The sequence below is a fragment of the Gopherus flavomarginatus genome, chromosome 9 (assembly GCF_025201925.1).
Source record: "Gopherus flavomarginatus isolate rGopFla2 chromosome 9, rGopFla2.mat.asm, whole genome shotgun sequence".
NCBI lineage: Eukaryota > Metazoa > Chordata > Testudines > Testudinidae > Gopherus > Gopherus flavomarginatus.
Window position 1 is genome coordinate 80,321,131 of NC_066625.1, and position 21,111 is coordinate 80,342,241.

Here is a 21,111-nt window from a genome sequence, read left to right on the forward strand (position 1 = left end):
GCGACAGGGGGCTCAGGGCAGGGGATTGGGGTGCAGGAGAGGTTCAGGGTGCAGGCTCCAGCCCAGCGCCACTTACCTGGAGCGGCTCCTTGGTGGCAGCGGCATGCACCGGAGCCAAGACAGGATCCCTGCCTGCCCTGGTCCCACGCCACTCCCGGAAGCGGTCGGCACCACGTCCCTGCAGTCCCAGGGGAGGGGGGTGAACAGAGGGCTCCTCACTCTTCCCTCTCCTGTGGGTACGTCCCTCGAAGCTCCCATTGGCCGTGGTTCCCCTTCCTGGCCAATGGGAGCTGCGGGGGGCAGTGCCTGCAGGCAAGGGCAGTGTGCGGAGCCCTCTTCCCCCCCCCACCCAGGGGCCACAGGGACGTGATGCTGGACATCCGAGAGTGGTGCAAGGCCCATGGTGCCATGGGGGTGGCGGTGCCATGGGCCGGATTCAAAGCCCTGACAGGCCGGATCCAGTCTGCGGGCCATAGTTTGCCCACCCCTGAGTTACGCTGTCCATTAGCCCAGCATGCCTCTGAAAGGGGAAGAGGAAAGAAACAATAGGGTGATAGGTAATACAAATGTTCATGGTCCAAGACAGGGAATTCAAATCATTTATTATTTAGACCCTGATCCAGTAAAGACTTAGCACACACTTAATGTTATGCCTGGGAGTAATTCAACTGAAGCCAGTGCAGTAACTTCAGCCAATGGGCCTACTTGTGAGTGGAAAGCAAGCTCATAGATAAGACTTGATAAAACCTTGGTATTAATTATGGGGGTAAAGCCCTCACAAAAGCAACTAATAATTCCTGCTGGGATGCTGATAAAACTGATCAACAGAAAAATGTCTTAATTAGAGCTAGTTAAAAATATTTTTGAATTAGCGGACGTTTTTCATGAAACATGTTTGTGGGTTTGAAAATTTCCAAATTATTGATGAAATGATTTCAAAATGAAAATGTTTCTGTTTGGTTTGTTCTTTCTTGCCATTGGAAAACGGTATGGGGTTTATGAACAGGGGGGGAAAGCCTGAAAAATACCAAATGGAAATTTCCAAGTTCACTGGAAATGATCGCTTTTCATTTTGAATCATTTCATCAATAAATTGCACTGAGGTTTAGAATGAAATGAAAATGTTTTATTTTGTTTGAAACTTTTTTATTGGAAAAGAATTCCCATTTTTGTGACAGAGCATACCAGTAATAATACTCTCACTTTATTCCATTAGCCAAAAATGAAACTTCAGGGGAGGTAGGTCAGGGACTCCCCATGTGACCAATGGGGAAAACGATGCAATGCTATGGGTCATTTGCCCTGGGTTTCCCAGTAAGACGGAACTGATGAGGAAACCAAGGAGTCCTGATTCCCCACTTTCACTAGCTCATACTGCCCCTGCGTGGGGAAAAGAGGAAAAAAGAAAAAATACATTAAAAGGGGTGAGGAAAATACATTTTGCCTTTGCAATATCTTTCACCATTCCACAAACTCAGACTATTAGGAAAGTTGGGTGCTGGTCCCTGACAAAGGCTGGATCCTAGTTGGATCAATAGTCTGATCCATGTGGTCGCTCTTATATGCAAGTGTCAAAACATTTGCAAGTAACTTCTATGTCCTGCTTAAATTTTTGTAGGTGGATGGGTACATTATTATTTAAAAACCTAGGGCTTACAGTAGACAAGAATCTGGATACGAGTCAATAGTGTGCCCTTATTGCCAAAAAGGCTAACGGTATTTTGGGCTGTATAAGTAGGAGCATTACCAGCAGATCGAGGGACGTGATCATTCCCCTCTGTTCGACATTGGTGAGGCCTCATCTGGAGTACTCCGTCCAGTTTTGGGTCCCACACTACAAGAAGGATATGGAAAAATTCGAAAGAGTCCAACAGAGGGCAACAAAAATGATTAAGGGGCTGGAGCACATGATTTATGAGGAGAGGCTGAGGGAACTGGGATTGTTTAGTCTGCAGAAGAGAAGAATGAGTGGGGATTTGGTAGCTGCTTTCAACTACCTGAAAGGAGGTTCCAAAGAGGATGGATCTAGACTGTTCTCAGTGGTACCTGATGACAGAACAAGAAGTGATGGTCTTAAGTTGCAGTGGGAGAGGTTTAGGTTGGATATTAGGAAAAACTTTTTCACTAGGAGGGTGGTGAAGCACTGGAATGGGTTACCTAGGGAGTTGGTGGAATCTCCTTCCTTAGAGGTTTTTAAAGTCAGACTTCACAAAGCCTTGGCTGGGATGATTTAGTTGGTGTTGGTCCTGCTTTGAGCAGGGGGTTGGACTAGGTGACCTCCTGAGGTCCCTTCCAACCCTGATATTCTACGATTCTGTGACAAAGCAGAACCCTTTGTTCATTGCCAATGTCATTACTTTGCCACCAGAGGATGCTACAAACCAACCAATCCTCTCCTCTGTTTTCCTAACTGCTTGGCTAGATAACAAACCTGGGGCTTCTCCCCTTTTGTAGAACTTTTCTCTGCCTTGTTCAGAGGCCTTTGCCTATGTTTCCACTCCACCACATCCCAACAGGCTCTGTCAGTGTCTCTCATCTTGCTTCAGGGAAGTTGTCCCCTTTGGGAACGTGCTTTGCTTCTGTGACATCGCAACACATCACAGCACCATAAATATGGAATTTTGTACATCCCATGAGGCTGCCTTGCAGGGCTCGGAACAGACCTATGAAAATTGTCTCAAAGATGTGGAGCAGCCCCTGTGTCTTGCTCATGCACAAGGGGCATGTACAAATTCATCTGAAAACCAAACACTCACTGGCTTTCTTTGTGCTGCTTCCCCACCTGTAAATATAACTTACTGGGCAGCGCCTCTGGCTGCCCAGCTTCCCTGCCAGGGGGCTCCTTGTTCAGACATAGAGTGGGCCCATTTAATCCATTGATTTCAGTGGAGTTAAACCAGTGATGAATTTGGCCTTATAATAATAATACCTAGCTCTTACATAGCACTTTCATCAGTAGATCTCAAAGCACTTTGCAAAGGAGGTCAGTAGCATCATCCCCATTTTACAGATGGGGAAACTGAGGCATGGAGAGGGGGAAGTGGCTTGTCCAGGGTCACCCAGCAGGCCAGTGGAAGAATCAGGAATTAGAACCTAGGTTAGCTGAGTCCCAGTTCAGTGCTCTGCCCACTAAGCCATACAGATGATCACATTTACTGCTGAACAATAAAATCAAATATGGCCTGTTCCTAGTACCACTATGGCACTGCTGACGAGGGCACTGGACCATGAACTTTGAGAAACCCAGAGGGATGGTATGGTTCAGTTGTTTATTAGGGGCATAGAGAGCTCTCTAGATCTGGCCTGGGTGGTTGGTGACAGCCTGTTGTTGTCAGCTGAGGGTTGTTCGGAAGTCTGCTGTATGGAAACCAAACAGGAGGCCTGAGTCTATTTTCAGATGGATGAGGGTGTCCACATCCCAGCTGGACCTGCAGTCTCAGCACAGCGGCCAGGAAATGAATGTTCCAGGAGACTGAACTGCGTTCATATCCTGAGGCCAGGGCTCAGGCACGGTGACAGAGCAGTGAGGGGGAGAGATTGTGGCTCCACTGCCCATACTGTACCTATCCGGGGAATATACAGAAGGCCTGGCTGTCAATCTGACACCATTCCCAGGAGCTGAAGAAATGCATCTCAGCAGAGGGAAATAATGGACATGAATTCAATCCCTCAAAAATGAAAATATTTTCGAGCTATACAGTATTTTCCCCTGGGACTGAAGAGTCTCCTTCCCTCTCCGCTTGAGAGACAACTTGATTACTTCACTTCAGACACAGCTTTTCAGATTGACTATAACACAAGACACACAGAGGAGATTGTTATTCGAGAAGCACACACGCACAAACCCCCACCAAGAATGAGCTCCCAAGAGCTGAGACACACATTGGCCTTGCTTTCCCAGGGGATCTCCTCAGTCAGAAGACACAATGTTATGGTTTCCGTCTGAAAGACAATTACTCTTCTACCACAGATTTTATCTCCCTCCCTCCCCAAATGACTCAAGATTTACAGATGGGCTTTTTTGTGTGTGCTGATTGATTACTGGGGGTGGCGGGGGTTACAGACTGGGAGCCAAGACATCCCGTCCTGGTCTAGTAATCTCATCCAGGAAACGGGTTGCAGCCATGGCCTTCAGTGAAGCTGGACCTATTACTGGCTTGGAATAACAGAGGAAACTGAGGAGTGAGGCAAAAAGGCTCTCATACATGCTCAGTAGAGCATGCCCATCATTCCCCTGCACTCCGCTGGACGGCCACGCTAATCACATTCATAGTGAGAGTCAGGCATAGGGTGGTCTCATACGCTGACCAGAGCAAGAAGCTCTCCCGGGAGACTGTCCCACCAAGGCACCCACGGATGTGGATGGCTGAGGGGCCTGCTCAGAGTAATGCATTCCAGGGGCTCAGAAGTTACTCGGTGATGTCCAGCCCAGCCTTACTAATGCACAGAGGCACCTGGGAGACCGGGTGCCAGGTACTGAATTTGGGCAGTGAATGAGTGAGCGAATGCCAAAGGGGAGCAAGGCCGACGCATCACTACATGTGCTTTGTTCATCCATTTAATTATGCTTTGTTACGAGAGCACCTAGGGCCCCACCTGAGATCAGCCCTATTGCGCTGGGCTGTACAAAGAGAGTGAGAGACATTCCCTGCCATGAAGCACTTACACTCTAAATAGACAAACAGACAATAGATGGGAGGGGAAACAGAGCCACGAGGAGATGAAGTGATTTGGCCAAGATCCCTCAGTAGGTCAGCGACAGAGCCTCAGAAACAGTACCCAGATCTCCTGACTCTCAGCCCAGAGCTCTATCCATAGGACTGTGCTGCCTCTCATCTTTTACCAATTGCCCTTCAATTTTCATTGCTCATGATGATACCTAGATTTACAGATTTTTTTAAGGCCAGAAGGGACCATTGTGATCATCATCAACACAGGCCAGAGATCTTCCCCCAAAATAATTCCCAGAGCAGATCTTTTAGAAAAACATCCAATCTTGATTTAAAAATTGTCAGTGATGGAGAATCCACCATGCCCCTTGGTAAATTGTCCCAATGATTAAGTACTCTCACCATTAAAAATGTACGCCTTATTTCCAGGCTGAATTTGTCTAGCTTCAACTTGCAGCCACTGGATCGTGTTAGACCTTTCTCTGCTTGTAATACAAGAACTGATTGAACCAACTGCTCGGGAAGTCTTTTGCTGAGAGGTGGGGACCAAACAATTGTGGTGTGGATGACAGTGCGTGCAGTGGAGTGGGGTTCACAGCCTGGTCACAATGACAGGCGGGAGCAGCGGAATTGGGCAGCAGAGAGGGATAGAACCCCCACAAGGGAAATGTTGGAGGACTGATGTATGAACCCTCTCCAACGTTTTTCACCCCCACAATATCTCACTGTCGTGAGAGGGGGACCTGGCTATGTTTCTACCTCTGCATGCATGTGTTGTGAGGGTGGAACCAGGAGGAGGGCCTGGAGCAACCGTCTCGGCACACAAGACCAGGCGTGCTGCTGGGGAGTAGGTAGGGTCAGTGCTCCTCTCCTTGCCCTGTAGCCACCAGGATTCCTGTGGAGACACCTGGCCTGAGGGAGGGATGGGAGCATGGGTGCCAGCTGCTGGGGAGGGGTGGGGGACAGGGGACCAGAACCTGGCCAGGGCGAGATTGGCACACAGGTGCCAGAGGGGAAGCACAGAGTGCTGGGCACTATCTACAGAGAAACTGCCATAGGAATGGCAATAGGAACTGTCTTCCTAGCCTGGAGCCAGCCCCTCTCCTCCCCTCCTTTCCCCGCACAGCTGAGACTCTCCCTCCTATCCCTCTGCTCCCTCATTCACAGTGAGCCACCAGCAACAGGCCTCTCCACTCGAGGAGCGATGGGGTAACTTTTGGGAATGCAAAAGAGCAGGGGAGGTTCCTTCCCAGTTGTCTTTCTTGGTGTTTCCTTTCTTTTCGGTCACGTGGGGGAGTGACGTCCCCCTTGTGTGCCTCCGAGACTTGGCATCCATCGCTTTGTACCTCCTGTGCAGGATGCACGTGAAATCTGAAAGTGATCATGAACCTGCAATGAGAAAACTGCTGAGTGGGGAGCTTGTTTCCTGTACATTTGTGCAGCACCTACAAATAACAGTAGTGTGGGCAGGGGTGTGTAATTGGGGAGGAATGAGTGATCTTGGGGCAGTATCATGGAGCAGATCGCTGTTTGGATCCTGTTGCTACTGACAGATAACGGTCATTTCAGCTTGCTGATTCCAGTCTGCAAGCTTGTGTCACACAGAAAGGCCAAGGGGCCTTTCTGAGTTTCAGAAGCATTCAGCCCTAAAACGTGTGATCCAGATCCTTCCATCCCTCTTCATCAGTAATAGTATTAACTCACAGTTCTATGACATACAGGGGTCAATCAGGATCAAGATCTTATTCTGCTAGGTATTGTATAATCCAAGGTGCCAGGTTCCTTGCCACAAGCAGTTTCTCTGTGTCTGTTTTATACCTAGCTTGCTACTCAGTGGGGATACCCTGGGGTTGACTTTAGCCCTCTGGGTCTTTAACCCTTTGTGTCTCTCTCACTCCATTGGAATCACTGATGTGTGGCTTTGCCGTTGCAGGTAAACTAGATATCACCCCCGATGACCCTCGGTGGATCGGCGCGTGGTGGGCAGGCTTCTTGCTGTGTGGTGCCTTACTTTTCTTCTCGTCCCTCTTGATGTTTGGATTCCCGCAGTCACTGTCCCCCAAAGTGGAGCACGCGGTGGAGAGCGAGCAAGCCATGCTCCCCGAACGGGACTACGAGCAGCCCAAGCCAAGCAATGGGGTCCTGCGGCACTCGCTCGAAGGGGAGGACAGTGCCTCCTGCCTCCAGCAGCTGAGAGGTGACGAACTCCCCTGTAACTCATTGCAGTTCTGCAGCAGGTTCATCGTTGGTTAGATTCACAATTTGGCTCTGATTTTGGCTACCCCTCCTGCCTCCCTCCCCCACCCCCCAAAAACCCCTGTTGGAATTTCTCTCCCTCACTTTTACTTATCCGTGATAGTGCACTCATCTTAATGGGAGGCACTGTTCCACTTGAAAGGCTTTGGTTTAAGCTACAAGATGGGGCAATCCAGAATAAGCCACTGGGGTTCATCAAAAATGGGGCTAAGGAAGGGAGGGGGGAGAATGGAGGGAATAAACCAGCAGATGACAGAAGTTCTCCAAGATAGTTGAGTTTCTATTCTCAAGAACGTCACTGTCTTGTAGCTTGGCTCTACCTGTGGCTCGCACAGTGGGAATGGGCAGAAAGCAAGTATGGCTGATTCAAAGAGATTTGGAGCTGCCTTTTGATGGCGCCATGGCAGGGCCAATGGAATCCCATGCTCCTGAGTGTAAAACAGCAAACGTTGGGCACCGACAGAGCAAAATACAAGAATCCAGAATGGGTTTAGGAGGGAGCCTTTAGAAAGGGCAAGGCCAGAGAACAGTCTAGAGTATCAACAATACCCTTGCTAGGGCATACAACAGCCAATAAGTGTCAGAATAAAATAACCTGGGCCAGCCCCTCAGCTGGTGGAAATCAGAATAGCTCCAAGGAGGTCACGTGACACCAGCTGAGGGTGTGTGTGTGTGTGTGTGTGTGTGTGTGTACGTACACACTATGGACATGTGTAGTATTACGTAATTCTTTAGGTGAGAGGGCAGCTCTGCTAAAGCATCTGGTCATCTCCCACTTGCTGTCATCACAGCAGAGAGTTGGTTTCCTTATCCCTTAAAGCTTCCTGATAAACAAGGGCCAAACCACGTAATCCTGTGCAACCCTTACTGACTTCATTGGGGCGTGAGTGGTGCGAATGAGGGGAGGGGAGTAAGGAAACCTGGCCAGATTTTGAATAGAGAACGCTTTGAGTAATGGATGTTGTTGCTCCATAGGAGAAGGTCAGTTGTGATCAGAAAATTTCAAAAATTTGAGCAAAAAAGGGGAAAAAAATTTTCAAAAATTTGCTGTCATCCAGTCCTTCAAGCTGCAAGGATTTGGAAATGGAATGTTCCATGGGTGGAGATTGGCTGTTCAACCAGCCAGTCCCTTCTGCCAGTGGACACATTTGTTCTATCCATGCAGATAATTCCATGGCTATCAGCACTATAGCATCTGAATGTCCGTATTTGGATCTAAGCATTGTATTTATGTGACGGACAGCAGAGGTTCAGACCAATTGGGTCATTGCTCAATTTCAGACATTGTTGTATTGTAACATGTAACACAATTTACCTGCTGCACCAAATGGAAGGAATTCTGCTCAAGCATGGGTGTGGAGCAGACTGTGTTATTGAGTTATTTGTTGAATGACTGCCTTGCAGCATAGGTACTGTGTAAGCTCTAGGGGCTTATGCATCACCCAGTTACACCAGATAGTGTTTGTATCCCTAGAAATGCACTCCAGAAGAGGGTTATGATGTTCTGATTGGTTAGTACTACAGTAGAAAGCAGACAGAGACAAACCATTCCACTGAAGTCGATAGGTTCAGGCCAGGAATAAATCTGGCTGTGTGTATGTTTGAGAGGAGATGCTTCTTGCAAACAACAGCAAAGTATAATTAGGGGTGTTTGGAAGGGAATACTACATACCTTCAAACGCCATTGAAACTTTTTGTTTCAGATGGTGGAGGAAGTAAACCGCGGGACAGCCATTTTAGACTTGATTCTAACTAACAGGGAGGAATTGGTTGCGAATCTGAAGATTGAAGGCAATTTAACTGACAGAGATCATGAAATGATAGGTGTCAAGAATCTAAGAAAGGAGAAGGGAGAGCAGCAGAATAAAGATAACAGACTTCAAAAAAGCAGACATTCACAATCTCAGAGAACTCCTAGGTAAGGTCCCATGGGAAAAAAAATGTGAGGGAAAAACGAGTTCAAGAGAGCTGGCAGTTTCTCAGAGACAATATTAAAGGCACAACAGCAAACTGTCCTGATGCAAAGGAAAGCTCGGAAGAATAGTAAGAGGCCAATATGGCTCCATGTGCAGCTCTTTAATTACCTGAAAATCAAAAAAGAATCCTACAAAAAGAGCAAACATGGACAAATTGCTAAGGATGAGTACAAAAGAAGAGTGCAGACCTGTAGAGAGAAAATCAAAAAGACCAAGTGAAAAAATGAGTTATACAGAGCAAGAGGCATAAAAGGCAACAAGAGAAATACAAAGGAAAGTTCCCTACTTAGCAAAGGAGGAGAACTAGTTATGGATGACATCAAGAAGGCAAAGGTGTTTAATGCCTATTTTGCTTCAGTCTTCACTACAAAGGTAAATTATGACCAGATACCTAACACAGTTAATATGAACAAGAAACGGGAAGGAACACAAGGGAAATAAGGAAAGAACAGCTTAAAGGATATTTAAATAAGTTAGATGTATTTGAGTTGCCAGGGACTGATGAAATTCACTCTAGGGTGCTTGAGGAACTAGCTGAAACTAGCTATTAGTGATTATCTTTGAGAACGCAGGGAAGGCAAGTGAGGACCCAGATGACTGGAGAAGGACAAGTTAGCATATATATTTAAAATGGGAGAAAAAGAGGACCCAGGGAATTATAGACCAATCAGCCTAACTTCGATATCTGGAAAGATACTGGAACAAATGATTAAGCAATCAGTTTGTAAGCACCTCGAGGACAATAGGGTTATAAAGACTAGCCAGCATGGATTGGTCATGAACAAATCATGCCAAACCAACCTAATTTCCTCCTTTGACATGATTATTGGCCTAGTGGATGGGGCAAGGGAGGAAATATAGATGAACTGTATCATGATTATAGTAGGCTTTTGACACAGTCCCACTTGACATTCTCATAAGAAAACTAGGGAAATGAAATTACTGTAAGGTGAGTGCAAAACTGTTGAAAAAACATGTTCAAAGAGGACTTTGCTGGGAGGATGAATCTAGTGGGTTCCCACGGGCGACTCTCTTGGATCTAGTCAATATTTTCATTAAAGACTTGGATAATGGAGTAGCAAGTCTGCTGATAAAATTTGCTGATGACACCAAGCTAGGAGGGCTGCAAGCACAGAATTAGAATAGTGAATTACCTGGACAAATTGGAAAATGGATCTGAAATCATAAAATGAAATTCAAGAAAGACAGGTGCAAAGTACCACACTTAGGAAGGAAAAATCAAATGTAGGACTACAAAATGGGGAACCACTGTCTAGATGGTGGTACTGCTGAAAAGAATGTGGGGGATAGTGGGTCATCAATGTGATGCAGTTAATACAAAGGCTAATATCATTCTAAGGTATATTAGGAAGAGTGTCATATAGGAAGTAATTATCCTGCTCTACTTGCAGATGAGGCCTGTGTCCAATTCTGGGTGCCACATTTTAAGAGAGATATAGACAAATTGGAGAGAGAACAGCAGAAAGCAACAACAAACTAAAAGGTTTAGAAAACCCGATCTCAGGAATGTTTGGGAAAAAAAACCTGGACATGTTTAGTCTTGAGAAATAAAGACTGAGGAGGGACCTGATAACAGTCTTCAAATATGTTAAGGACTGGTGTAAAGAGAATGGTGATCAATTGTTCTCCATGTCCACTAAAAGTAGTCCTAGAAGTAGTCAGCTTATTCTGTAGCAAGGGAGATTTAGGTTAGATATTAAGAAAAACTTTCTAACTATAAGCACTGGAATAGACTCCAAGAGCAGCTGTGGATTTCTCATCATTGGAGATTTTTAAGAACAGGTTGGGCAAATTCCTGTCACTGGTGGTCTAGGGTATACTTGGCCCTGTCTCAGTGCAGGAGGCTGGATTAGATGACTTCTCGAAGTCGCTTCCAGCCCTGTATTTCTATGATTCTATGAAATCCATTGGACTAGAATTACTTTTGGGAGTGTTAAGCAGTTGGCATTTATTTTGTTGAAAAATAAGTGCCATCCCTTCTAAGTAGGGGCCATGATATATGTGGGCTAGTGTGTGTGTGCGCGTTTGTGTCTTTGGGTGCATGGGGTTGTAGTATTTATGTATTTGTGCAGCTGAGTTGGGGAGGATGGGTGTGTATGTCCATGTGTGTCTGGTTGCATGGGGTAGTGTGTGTGGATTTGTGTGGATGTGCATCTCTGTGCTCAGGGAGATTGCGCATGTGTGTGTATTTATGTAACACGTCTTTGGGGAGGTGTGGGGGTTGTTTGTGAATATGTGTCCAGTTGCATGGGGTTCTGTGTACATATTGCTGTAGGGAGGTTGTGTTTGTGTGTTTGTGCATGTGCATTTCTGTCGATGGATGGGGTTTTGTATGTGTTGTCTCTCTCACGAGGGGCTTGTGTGTTTGTGGTGTGGACAAATGTTGTCTGTCTGGGGGAGTTGTGTGTGTATGTTGTATACAAAGGATGAATTTCAGGGCTCAATGGAAGCTTCTTTTGGATGCTTTTCTCCAGTCCGCTCCCTTAAGAAGTGAGTGGACACTGAGGAGCCATGTTACTTTGAGATAGATGTTTCCAGGGGTGTGCTTCACGTCAGACACCAGCATGCTTTAGTCAGGAGTGTGGAAGGAAGTTCTGAGGCCTAGCAAGCTTTGCTGGGAGACTGTAAGATGTAGGAGTTGGCTGAAACTTCCGGTTCTCTGCAAATCTTAGTGCACAGAAGGGCTGTGACTCTCATATAAAAGCAAGCAGCTCAAAGCCTTGGAAATGCCTTTCACATCTCTGCCAAGGTCTAAACGGGAGGGAGGGACTGACCTGTCTGAGGCAGCGGCATCTCGCCCCAGGGGTATTTTCATGCTGGGATGAGACACACCCTTCAGAGGAGTTCAAAACCTGAAACGAAAGCTATGCCTTTGCACATCCGAAGAAGAGGCAGTCAAAGGCAGCAGAGTTTCCTCCCCGTCACGCTGCCGGCACAGCCGCTCCTAGCACAGCTTTCTCCGGTCTCTGATGGTGGAACAGCATCACGTCTGAGCAGGCCTCAAGGAAGGAAACCGTGATGGCCCCTCCCCCCCTCCAACTTCAGTGGGAGCTGTGCCATCTGGTTTAACCAGCGTTTCTGGGCAGGAGAGAAGAGGATGACCAGGAACTGCTGGAGGCTCATCTGGTTCCAGAGCTAACTAGGTTAATTGTCCCACGGCTTCTGAACGGACGCAATTGGCCATTACTTGTGTGGGTTGTACCTGTTCCCTGAAGAACCTAGCAGTGGCTGGAGTACTTGAGTCATATCATTTGATGCCTTAACTTATATATTTGGTCCATGGTTCCAGAAGTAAAAAACTCAAAATTACGCTTCATCATCAAATCCCGTTTCTTGAATGGAGCTGTGCCCTGGCCAGCCTAGGGGAGTGACCCAGGAACTCTGCTTCCACTCACAAGATGGGAAGAATGAAACTCTATGTACTGGGCTATTAGAGGTTACTCTGGGGTTCTGGTTCTAGTGGGAAAGAATTTACATCCTGGGAGGGCCACAGAGTGGATTCCTACATGGGTTTCTATCTATCTATGGTTCTTCTATGGCCTCTCCATACTGCAGTGTCTGAACATCTCATAGTCTCTATCCTTACAGCCCTGCTCTGAGGTAGGACAATGGTGTGCTGCCCATTTTGTTGGTAGGGAACTGAGAGATTTAAGTGCCTTGTCCAAGGTCAGTCAGGAAGTCTGGGTTGGAACAGGGAACTGAAGACCGGTTAACGAGCACCTAATCACTGGCCCATCCTTCTTTCCCCTAGTTTGGAGTATTCTAGATCAATCCAGGTGATGGATTAACATTGTTGCACCTGGAAATGGGATACTACACTCCCTGTCTTCTGTTGTGTATCATTAAACATGGATGTGTTTTAGAGTGCGGGAAAGGGGAGAGTTAACAGCACAGGTTTACAGCAGAGAATGGCTAGGCAGATGCTGCCCAGGCTTTCCCCGGCATCTCTGCCAATGCACATTATTCCTGATCTGGAGTACCCCCTGCTATTCCAATCCTCGGCTCCCCGTATATACAGCTCTATGAATGCACCTCCTTGCTGACCTGCAGCATCCCTTGCTATCCTAGTGCTTGGCACTCAGATCAGCTTTGCTGATGCACCTTGGGGGAGGGATAGCTCAGTGGTTTGAGCATTGGCCTGCTAAACCCAGAGTTGTGAATTCAATACTTGAGGGGGCCACTTAGGGATCTGGGGCAAAATCAGTACTTGGTCCTGCTAGCAAAGGTAGGGGTCTGAACTCCATGACCTTTCAGGGTCCCTTCCAGTTCTATGAGATAGGTACATCTTCAGTCCTGACCTGCCCCTCTAACCCTGCTATTCCAACTCTGGGACAGTGTACAACTCTGCCACTGTACTTCACTCCTCACCTGTACCCCAGCTGATCCAGGCCTGGGATTGCCACTTAGCTCTACCATTGCAAATGAATGACAACTGTCAGTGCCTTCTGCAAATAACCAACAGTCCCTTACTTGTCTCCAAGGCAATATATGAGCTTTTGTCTGCACAGAACAGCTGCCCTGTTTCCTTGCCCAGTGCCATCCTCACAGCTTCCTTGCTGTGCTTCTGGATACCTGAGTGTGACAGCTGCCAAATTCCCATGTTCCACCTCCCAGGAAACTCTGCCTTGGGAACAGAAAGCTGCTGGCTGGCAAGAGGCTCCCAGATCCCGCAGGTGGGTTCCAGGCAATTAAAGGGCTGTACGCCACAGTGGGACATAATAGTAATAATGGTAATTAACAGTTAGTGTGCACAGTGGTTTTCAGCTTCAAAGCACCAACTGATCATTAGTGAAAACTTTCAGATGCCTTGGTGAGCGGGGCTGGGTGAGTGTGCCTGCAGTCAACTAGCAGCCTGTGTATCCCATCTGCTGCAATGGTGGGGGTGTGCTCTCTCTGGGGCTGTTCCTTGCACTTTGCCCTTGTGATTACTTCTTAGCCCATGGATAGTGTGATTCGCTCCGTCCTTGTCTCCTGTCAATGCCCTTTCCATCCTTCCCCAGCTAGCGCTAGCGTTCTGCTACATTTTTCTTAATTAGGGGCTGTGCCTCTCAGCCCTAATGTTGTTGTGAGAAGCTGATGATTGGAGAGACCTTGCCCTGCAGGCTAAATGGGAGATTGATTTTCATCCTGCAATTTGTCTTCCTAGATGTACTCTCACCTAACACATTTCCTCTTGCATTTGTCTGTCTGGGCTCGATGGTAATGCAAAGGGAAGGATCCCCCAAATCAGAGGTATTCTTGGGCGTAACCGATCACATTCTGGGCAATACGCTGTTCTCACTTACACTGATGTAAAACAGTTGTGTCCATGAAGTTGCTCGGGGATTCACCCTGAGTAAATTAGAACAGAGTTTAGCACTCGGAGTCTGCATGTCTTGCTTCTGCTGAGCATAATCTGCTGAATAACATTTTCATTCCATCCCAGTCTCCAGCTTCTCTGCTTGAACTATTCTGCCCTTAAAGCTTGTTTCGGAGCAGCAGCATCGGAGATGAATCAGGTTGGGTCTGATCATGTGGGGTGAGGAACGCCTACAACTTCCACAGGCTGTTCGTCTGTTTAGAAAGGGGTGTGATACTGTGAGAGAGTTAAAAGCTGCTGTAGGTATTGAGAGTGGAAGCTTTGGGGGGCGAAGAATATCTCTTCCTATATGTTTGTACAGCACCTAGCACAATGGGGCTCTGATCTCAGTTGGGCTCGGCTGTAATATAAATAATATGAACTCTCTAAAATCCATTTAAAAGTCAATGGGAATTTTTCCAGTTGATTGCACTGGCAATGAATCAGGCACTAAGGGCCAACGCCTGGTCCCACTGAACTCAATGAGAGTTTTGCTATTGACTTTAATGGGATTAGATTTGTCCTTTTAACCTCCTTGTCATTTTCTGCATCCCATCAGTGGAATGGGAGATAGGGAAGTCGCAGTGTATGTGTTAGAATCAGAGCCTTAATCCTGCAGCCAAGTTATAATCCTTGGTTTATCACTTTGCATTCTCGTACCATGGAAATGGTGCCACAGATTTAATCATTCTGTCTATACGTGGAAAAGCCTCCAAAGGTTTGGGTGCTTATGAGGATGTGAACCAATTTGGTCTGGCAATCACACCACGATCAAGCTCTCTTGCAAGAGTCCCAGAACTGCCCGGTTTTGGCTGGGTCAAAGATGCCATGAGATGAACTTTTCTTGTGCCTTGGTATTTTGGCTTCCTGCCCTGGTTATCCCAGGATGCCCCAATACTGATGTATTACAATTATACTGCCCTTATACTGACACTATAGGATCATTCAAGACTTACCACTTGGTGCTATTCTGATATTTGATAAATGCAAAGCATGGTCTGGTGATTAAAGCACAGGACTGGGAGAGAGGGCTCTTGGCTCCAGCTCTGACACTGCCTCTCTGTGTGGACCTAGACAAGTTACTTCACTGGGTGGTCTCCGTCAATAAAAAAAAAAAAGAAAGAAAGAAAAAAGAAAGAAACAATAACGACCTGCCTCCCAGGCCTGGATTATTTGATTGGTTGGTTGTAAAGTGTTTTGAGATCCTCGTGCAGAAGGCCCGGTAACATTGCAAAGCTCAATTACGAATGAAACCCTCCTGCTTGCACATAAAAGCTGTCCAGAGGATTTGGGTTCATAGATTCCAAAGCCAGAAGGAATATTGTGAACATCTAGTCTGCTATCCTGTATAACACAGACCATAGAACTTCCCCAGAATAATTCCAGGAGCAGAGCTTTTAGCAAAACATCCAACCTCAATTTAAGAATGGCTAGTGATGGAGAATCCTGAGCTTCAGTAAATTGTTCCTGGGCTAATTACCCTCACTGTCAAAAATGTGTGCCTTATATCTAGTCTGAATTTGTCTAGCTTCAACTTCCAGCCATTGGTTTGTGTTGTGGATTAAGTCATCCCTGAACTTTCTCTTTGTTAAGCTAAATAGCACAATTCCCTTTCATTCCTAGATGCCTTTGAAACCCCCTGCCAAATATCTTTGTTAAAGTAGCAAGGAAGATTCTGGGTGACAAATGGATTCATGGTTTAGAGTGATCCCCCTTAGTATGCCCCAACACGAAAGTCACTCTGTAAAGGTGAATGGGGGATTATGGCCTAAAAATCTTCTAATGAGCACCTGATAACTATTATTCATCAGTTTATTCCTTGTGTATCCCCAGTGTTTGATGCTCCTGCCCCAAGAAATTTACAGTCTTGGGGGAGGGATAGCTCAGTGGTTTGAGCATTGGCCTACTAAACCCAGGGTTGTGAGCTCACCCCTTGAGGGGGCCGTTTAGGGATCTGGGGCAAAAATCTGTCTGGGGATTGGTCCTGCTCAAAGCATGGACTAGATGACCTTCTGAGGTCCCTTCCAACCCTGATAGTCTATGATTCTAAGAAGACAACGTCAAACACAGTTAAAGCTCCTAACGTACCAGAGATCTGATCCTAAGAGGGGCTGAGCACCCTGAAACTCCTGTTGATTTAGCATCACCCAGGAAGAGCTCAGCACCTTGCAGGATCTGGCTCCAGGCCATCACATAGTAGAGATACTTAATGTCTCAGCAGCCTGTTAGAAGGAATGCTGAGAAATCCTAATATTTCAACTGTTCAGTGGGGTGGGGAGGCAACCCTGATGGGCTCTGTGGATTAAGAGGAGAGGGTTGGTTAGAGCTTGTGGCACCAGGACAAGGGGGCATTGTAGGCATAAGGAAGCAGCAGGGATGGAGCTGGGGATGAGAGAAGAGGACAGAGGGAGTCTGAAGTGGGAAAAGGGGCAGTGAGAACAGTCTCCAGACCTGTTAACTAGACTTAGTTCCTCAGCACAAAAATGCAAGTGATGTAGCGTGGCTGCAAGTCGCATTCCTAGTTGCTGGCTGTAGCTTCTTGAACTAGGTAGGGATATGTCAAAGAAGGCTTTGATGTTTCTCAGCCATGTAGCAGAGTTCCTGGTGACTTGAGCTTTTGTCTGAGCGTCACCTCTATCTGCACATTCTTTCCTCACCATTCTCAAGTACAGCATCTGCATGTCACTCACTATGATTAATTCACAAGGGCTCACAGACCTCATCTTCAGGGCATAATAAACTGATCAGCAGCTGGGGTTAGGAAGAGAATCTGTCTCTATGAGGTGGTGTTGCACAGCTGACTGCCTAGGTATGTTTATAGGGGTGAGAGAGGTTTGCATCTTCCTCTGAAGAGTCAAATAAAGGCCACTGCCAGAGGCAGGATAATAACCAGAAGGACCTGCTATCTTTTTCATAGTACATGGCAATGTAAGAATATTTGTAGCTGCTTCGAGCCCATGTCTCTTACAAGAAACCCATTTGACGTGGTGTCATCTGATTTCTTCATGCCCTTTGTGATATGAATTTTACTCAAGGCCTTGTACAGCATGGTATATTAAAGTAAATTTCATTATCTTTGATGTCTTTCTGCTTCTTCCATCTTCTCTTTTTTATGAGCTGTCTCTTTCCATGAGATGTTTTCTTCATCTTCTTTGCCTCCTTTTCTTCCCTTACCCTGCAGCCAAGTTGATATTTTGCCTGTGTCTCCTATTCAGATACAAGGTATGTACTGCTTGGGACTGGGTCTTCGGCTCACATCTAATTTTACCTTCTCATTGTTATAGGAAGACTGGGCTATTAAACCCCTCTCCTCCAATGCTTTCTATGTTCCTGTCTTTACTATAAATTGAAAACACGTCTCCATAAGATATGCCCACTGGAAAAATGGCCCCCAATGATAATAGTGTCCCAAACAATTAATTTCAAACACTGATGCAATTATTGTCGTTTGTTATTTCTGGAGGATAGCTGAACCTGGTATAAGGAGGTTAGTCCCCTGTATTTTCCACTGGTTAGATGCAAATCAAAGCTACTCACTGGAAATAAAGTCCTTGCCAATGACTTTGAGGATCTTAATGTCAGAAGGGTCAGGCACCCATAATGCCACCACAACTAGAGCCAGGGCTGCGCAGCACCTCAGAGAATCAGCCCCCTTGTGTTGATTCTGGAAGGAGTATGGAATATTATAGAAGTGAAGTCAAGGGAGCGGAGATGTTAAGAAAAGGAAGGGGAGGGGTCTGAGGGAAGCGAATGGCTGAAAGTGGAAAGCTCCGTTCTGTTAAGAGTTTGAATTAAATGTTTCATAGTGAGGAGAAACTCAGGCATTTATGACTGTGCTGGAGATCAAAGACACAGATATTGCAGTGATGGCAAAAATCACTCTTGTGACATCTAGTTCCACAGTATCGGTATGTGGTGATAGCGGCAGGGACATGAACTGATGAGTTACTCTCTTTGAGTGTCCCAGTGTGATTCTTCCTTCACAGCATCTGCTCTGGCTGATAGATTCTCTTCTGAGACTCTTGGTCTATTTTGCATGCAACAAACCCCTCCTCTCTGGCTATCAGTAGGAGTTGAAACTAAGGCCAAAGTACAACTGTCCACCATGTGAGCTAAATAACTCAGTGCTCATTCAGCAAAGCCCTTAAGCATGTGCTTAAGTCCCAGTAAAGTTGACCAGTCTTGACCATATGTTAAAGTTAAGCACATACTTGCTTTTCTGAATCAAGGCCTTAGCTGGGAGTAGTAGCCGGTGGCTTCCACTGCAGATCAGCTACAGAGTACTTGGACACACTTAGCCAGCTTTACACATGGATTAGCCCTTCTCCATCAAACTGCTCATTCCTGCACCCTACTCTAGACAGCCACAAGCACAACCTTTGTTCCTCCCTCTCGGTAGGAGATTTAAAACTCCATGCCAACTTTTTATTTCATTCCCAAAAGTATTTCACCCCAGGCAGTGTTGCACCTTAGCCAGCAACAGATGGCAAACTGAGCAAATGGCAGAGCTGTGATGAAAGGAGATATATTTCTATGGAAAGCTTCCAATTTATTTTTCTTTCCTGTGCAAAATTAAAGGAAATGATGTGGACCTTACTGATGAGAAGACGTAGGCTGCACGATATCTGTCCTCTTCCCTTTTGAACTATTTCTATTTTATGTTACAGTAGATCCTACTGATATTGATCCCTATTGTATTAGGCACGGTATATACCAACAATAATACACAGTACCTACCGCAAAATGCTCATGGCCTAACTAGACAAAGGGTGGGATGGGCAACAGGCACAGAGAAGTGGCGTGATTTGCCGAACATCACACAATGAGTCAGTGGTGGTGCTGGGAATAAACCCAGGTCTCCTGCCTCTCCATCCAGTCCCGTATCTAGTGATCAAACTGTCTCTGATGTACAAGATAATTGATACTGCAAGATAATCTTGGCTCTCTCTAAGCCAGCACAGTGTAAGATAAAGCCTTCACCCTTGGTCCTTCAAGGTATCTTTGGCCCTGGCCATGTAGAGTGTCTAAATGACTCTCTGAGATATATTTTTCCATCACTTTAAAAAGAATCCTGCTGTTGTAAAAAACTATCAGATTTTTTTGTGTCTTTGCCTTTGAGCTGGAGCAAACCAGCATTTTAAGGAGTTATTGGTATTTTACTAATTGAACTCCAGAGGCACAATAGGTGGTAACATATTAAATATGACTCTCTGAGCTCAGCTTTGTTTTCTTCCTCCAAGTTCCTCTAAGAAGACAAATTCAGCAGATGGCCACCAAAGGGCTGAATGAGACGGCAGGGTGGCCATTGGGAACTGATGTGAGATTGAAATATTTTTCTGTCTATCTGAAAAATGCTGTCTCCACTGAACATCCATTATGTCCAGTAAATCCTCAGGAAGCAAGGATTTTGTTCAACATGGAAAACCATTGTGATGAAAGGGACTTGAAACTGAAATAGCCCTTTGCAAAGGGCCAGATCGAGCTAATTATAGTCTCACCAATGGAACCCAAGCAGAGTGTTAACAAAGACCCTGCATTTGCCCAGTGCTATTAAACTTTGCAAAAAGAAGGAAAAACCTGCGAGAAAACAGAGGTGTGCACTGGAGAAATCAGTTGGCTGCCAGAGCCTAATACGCAGAGCAGAATGAGGGGAAAAATATTTTAAAATGCAAACAAGGCCCATTGACGCTTTACCAGCGCTTCAGAGAGAGAATTTTTAAACTAAATGATTTTCACATTTAATTCAGGGAGAAATTAGTCACCAGGTATTAAGATAAAACAAAGCTCTCGCCTGTATTAGGATTTCATCCTGTTCACGCTGTCTTATCTCTGGAATAATTAGAATGCTCGCTGAAGTAGAAAATGTGCTATCTGATTCATTAGCCAGATTTCCCTTTGTACGGTAATTGCTCCCCAACTCATGTTTGGCATATTGGAAATAGAGAAACAGGGCCAAGGGGATCTCAGGCCTTCATGGATAAAGAGGGGCCAGGGGATCATGGGGATGGAGTGAGCATATTTAACCACTCAGTGTGTGAAGTGCAGTTTAGTACAAGGTTCCCAGTTAGTGAATTTGGTGGGATGTGTCCGGGAGAGTGGAGCCCAGTTCGTCACAGCTGTCAAGTCTCTGCTGCGAGTTTCTGTGTGTGTGTATGTGTGTGAGAGAGAGAGAGAGAGAGAGAGAGAGAGAGAGAGAGAGAGATTCTCCATACTACAGAAAAAAAGTGAAAGCAGCTAAAATCTACCTCTGCCTATGACTGAACTTTGCAAAATAAATAAACAAGGAAGAAAAGAAGTTCAAGGTGTATTTTGACCCAAGTACCTGTGACACACACCAGCTAATGTGGGTGTTATCCAGGGTTCTTTCAACCCAAAGCTCTTGGTAACTTTACTCTGTGCGAGGAGGTGTCAGGAAATAAATCAGGGGAGACATGGCCATCCGACCGATAGATGGCTGGCACAAACAGGACAATACAAGAGTGCTTTCACTTAAAGCTAAACTTTACTTAGTCTCAAGCACTTACACACATCTGCAACAAGTTAGTAAAACACCCCGAACCCTTGATAATTACCAAAGCTGAGTGTGGCTTTCGAGTGATACAGCAGCAGCCCGTCTGACACTGGGGAACAGAAGATGCATCCAGAGGGAGAGGCCAGTCCCGAAACGAGTCCCACCTGTCTCAAGCTTTTCCTCCTTATTTATACATTAGTAATTAAAGAAACCTTGTTAAGTAAGCAGTTTCAAGCAAGAGGTTCCTTCTGATTATTGATTAACCAGGTATGGGTTTTTCCAGATCTTGCAGCCTTGAGACCTCCATTGACATTCCTGGGGCATATCCTACTCTTTGAA

General features: G+C 46.0%; 1 protein-coding gene across 1 annotated transcript in view; it reads left to right on the forward strand.

Annotated features, from left to right (window-relative positions):
- SLCO3A1 (solute carrier organic anion transporter family member 3A1) overlaps positions 1–21,111 on the forward strand; it is a 211,214-nt gene that overhangs the window by 155,000 nt on the left and 35,103 nt on the right. The window contains exon 4 of the mRNA XM_050967407.1: positions 6,604–6,867. Coding sequence (XP_050823364.1) covers positions 6,604–6,867 — 264 coding nt within the window. The remainder of the gene's footprint in view (positions 1–6,603; positions 6,868–21,111) is intronic.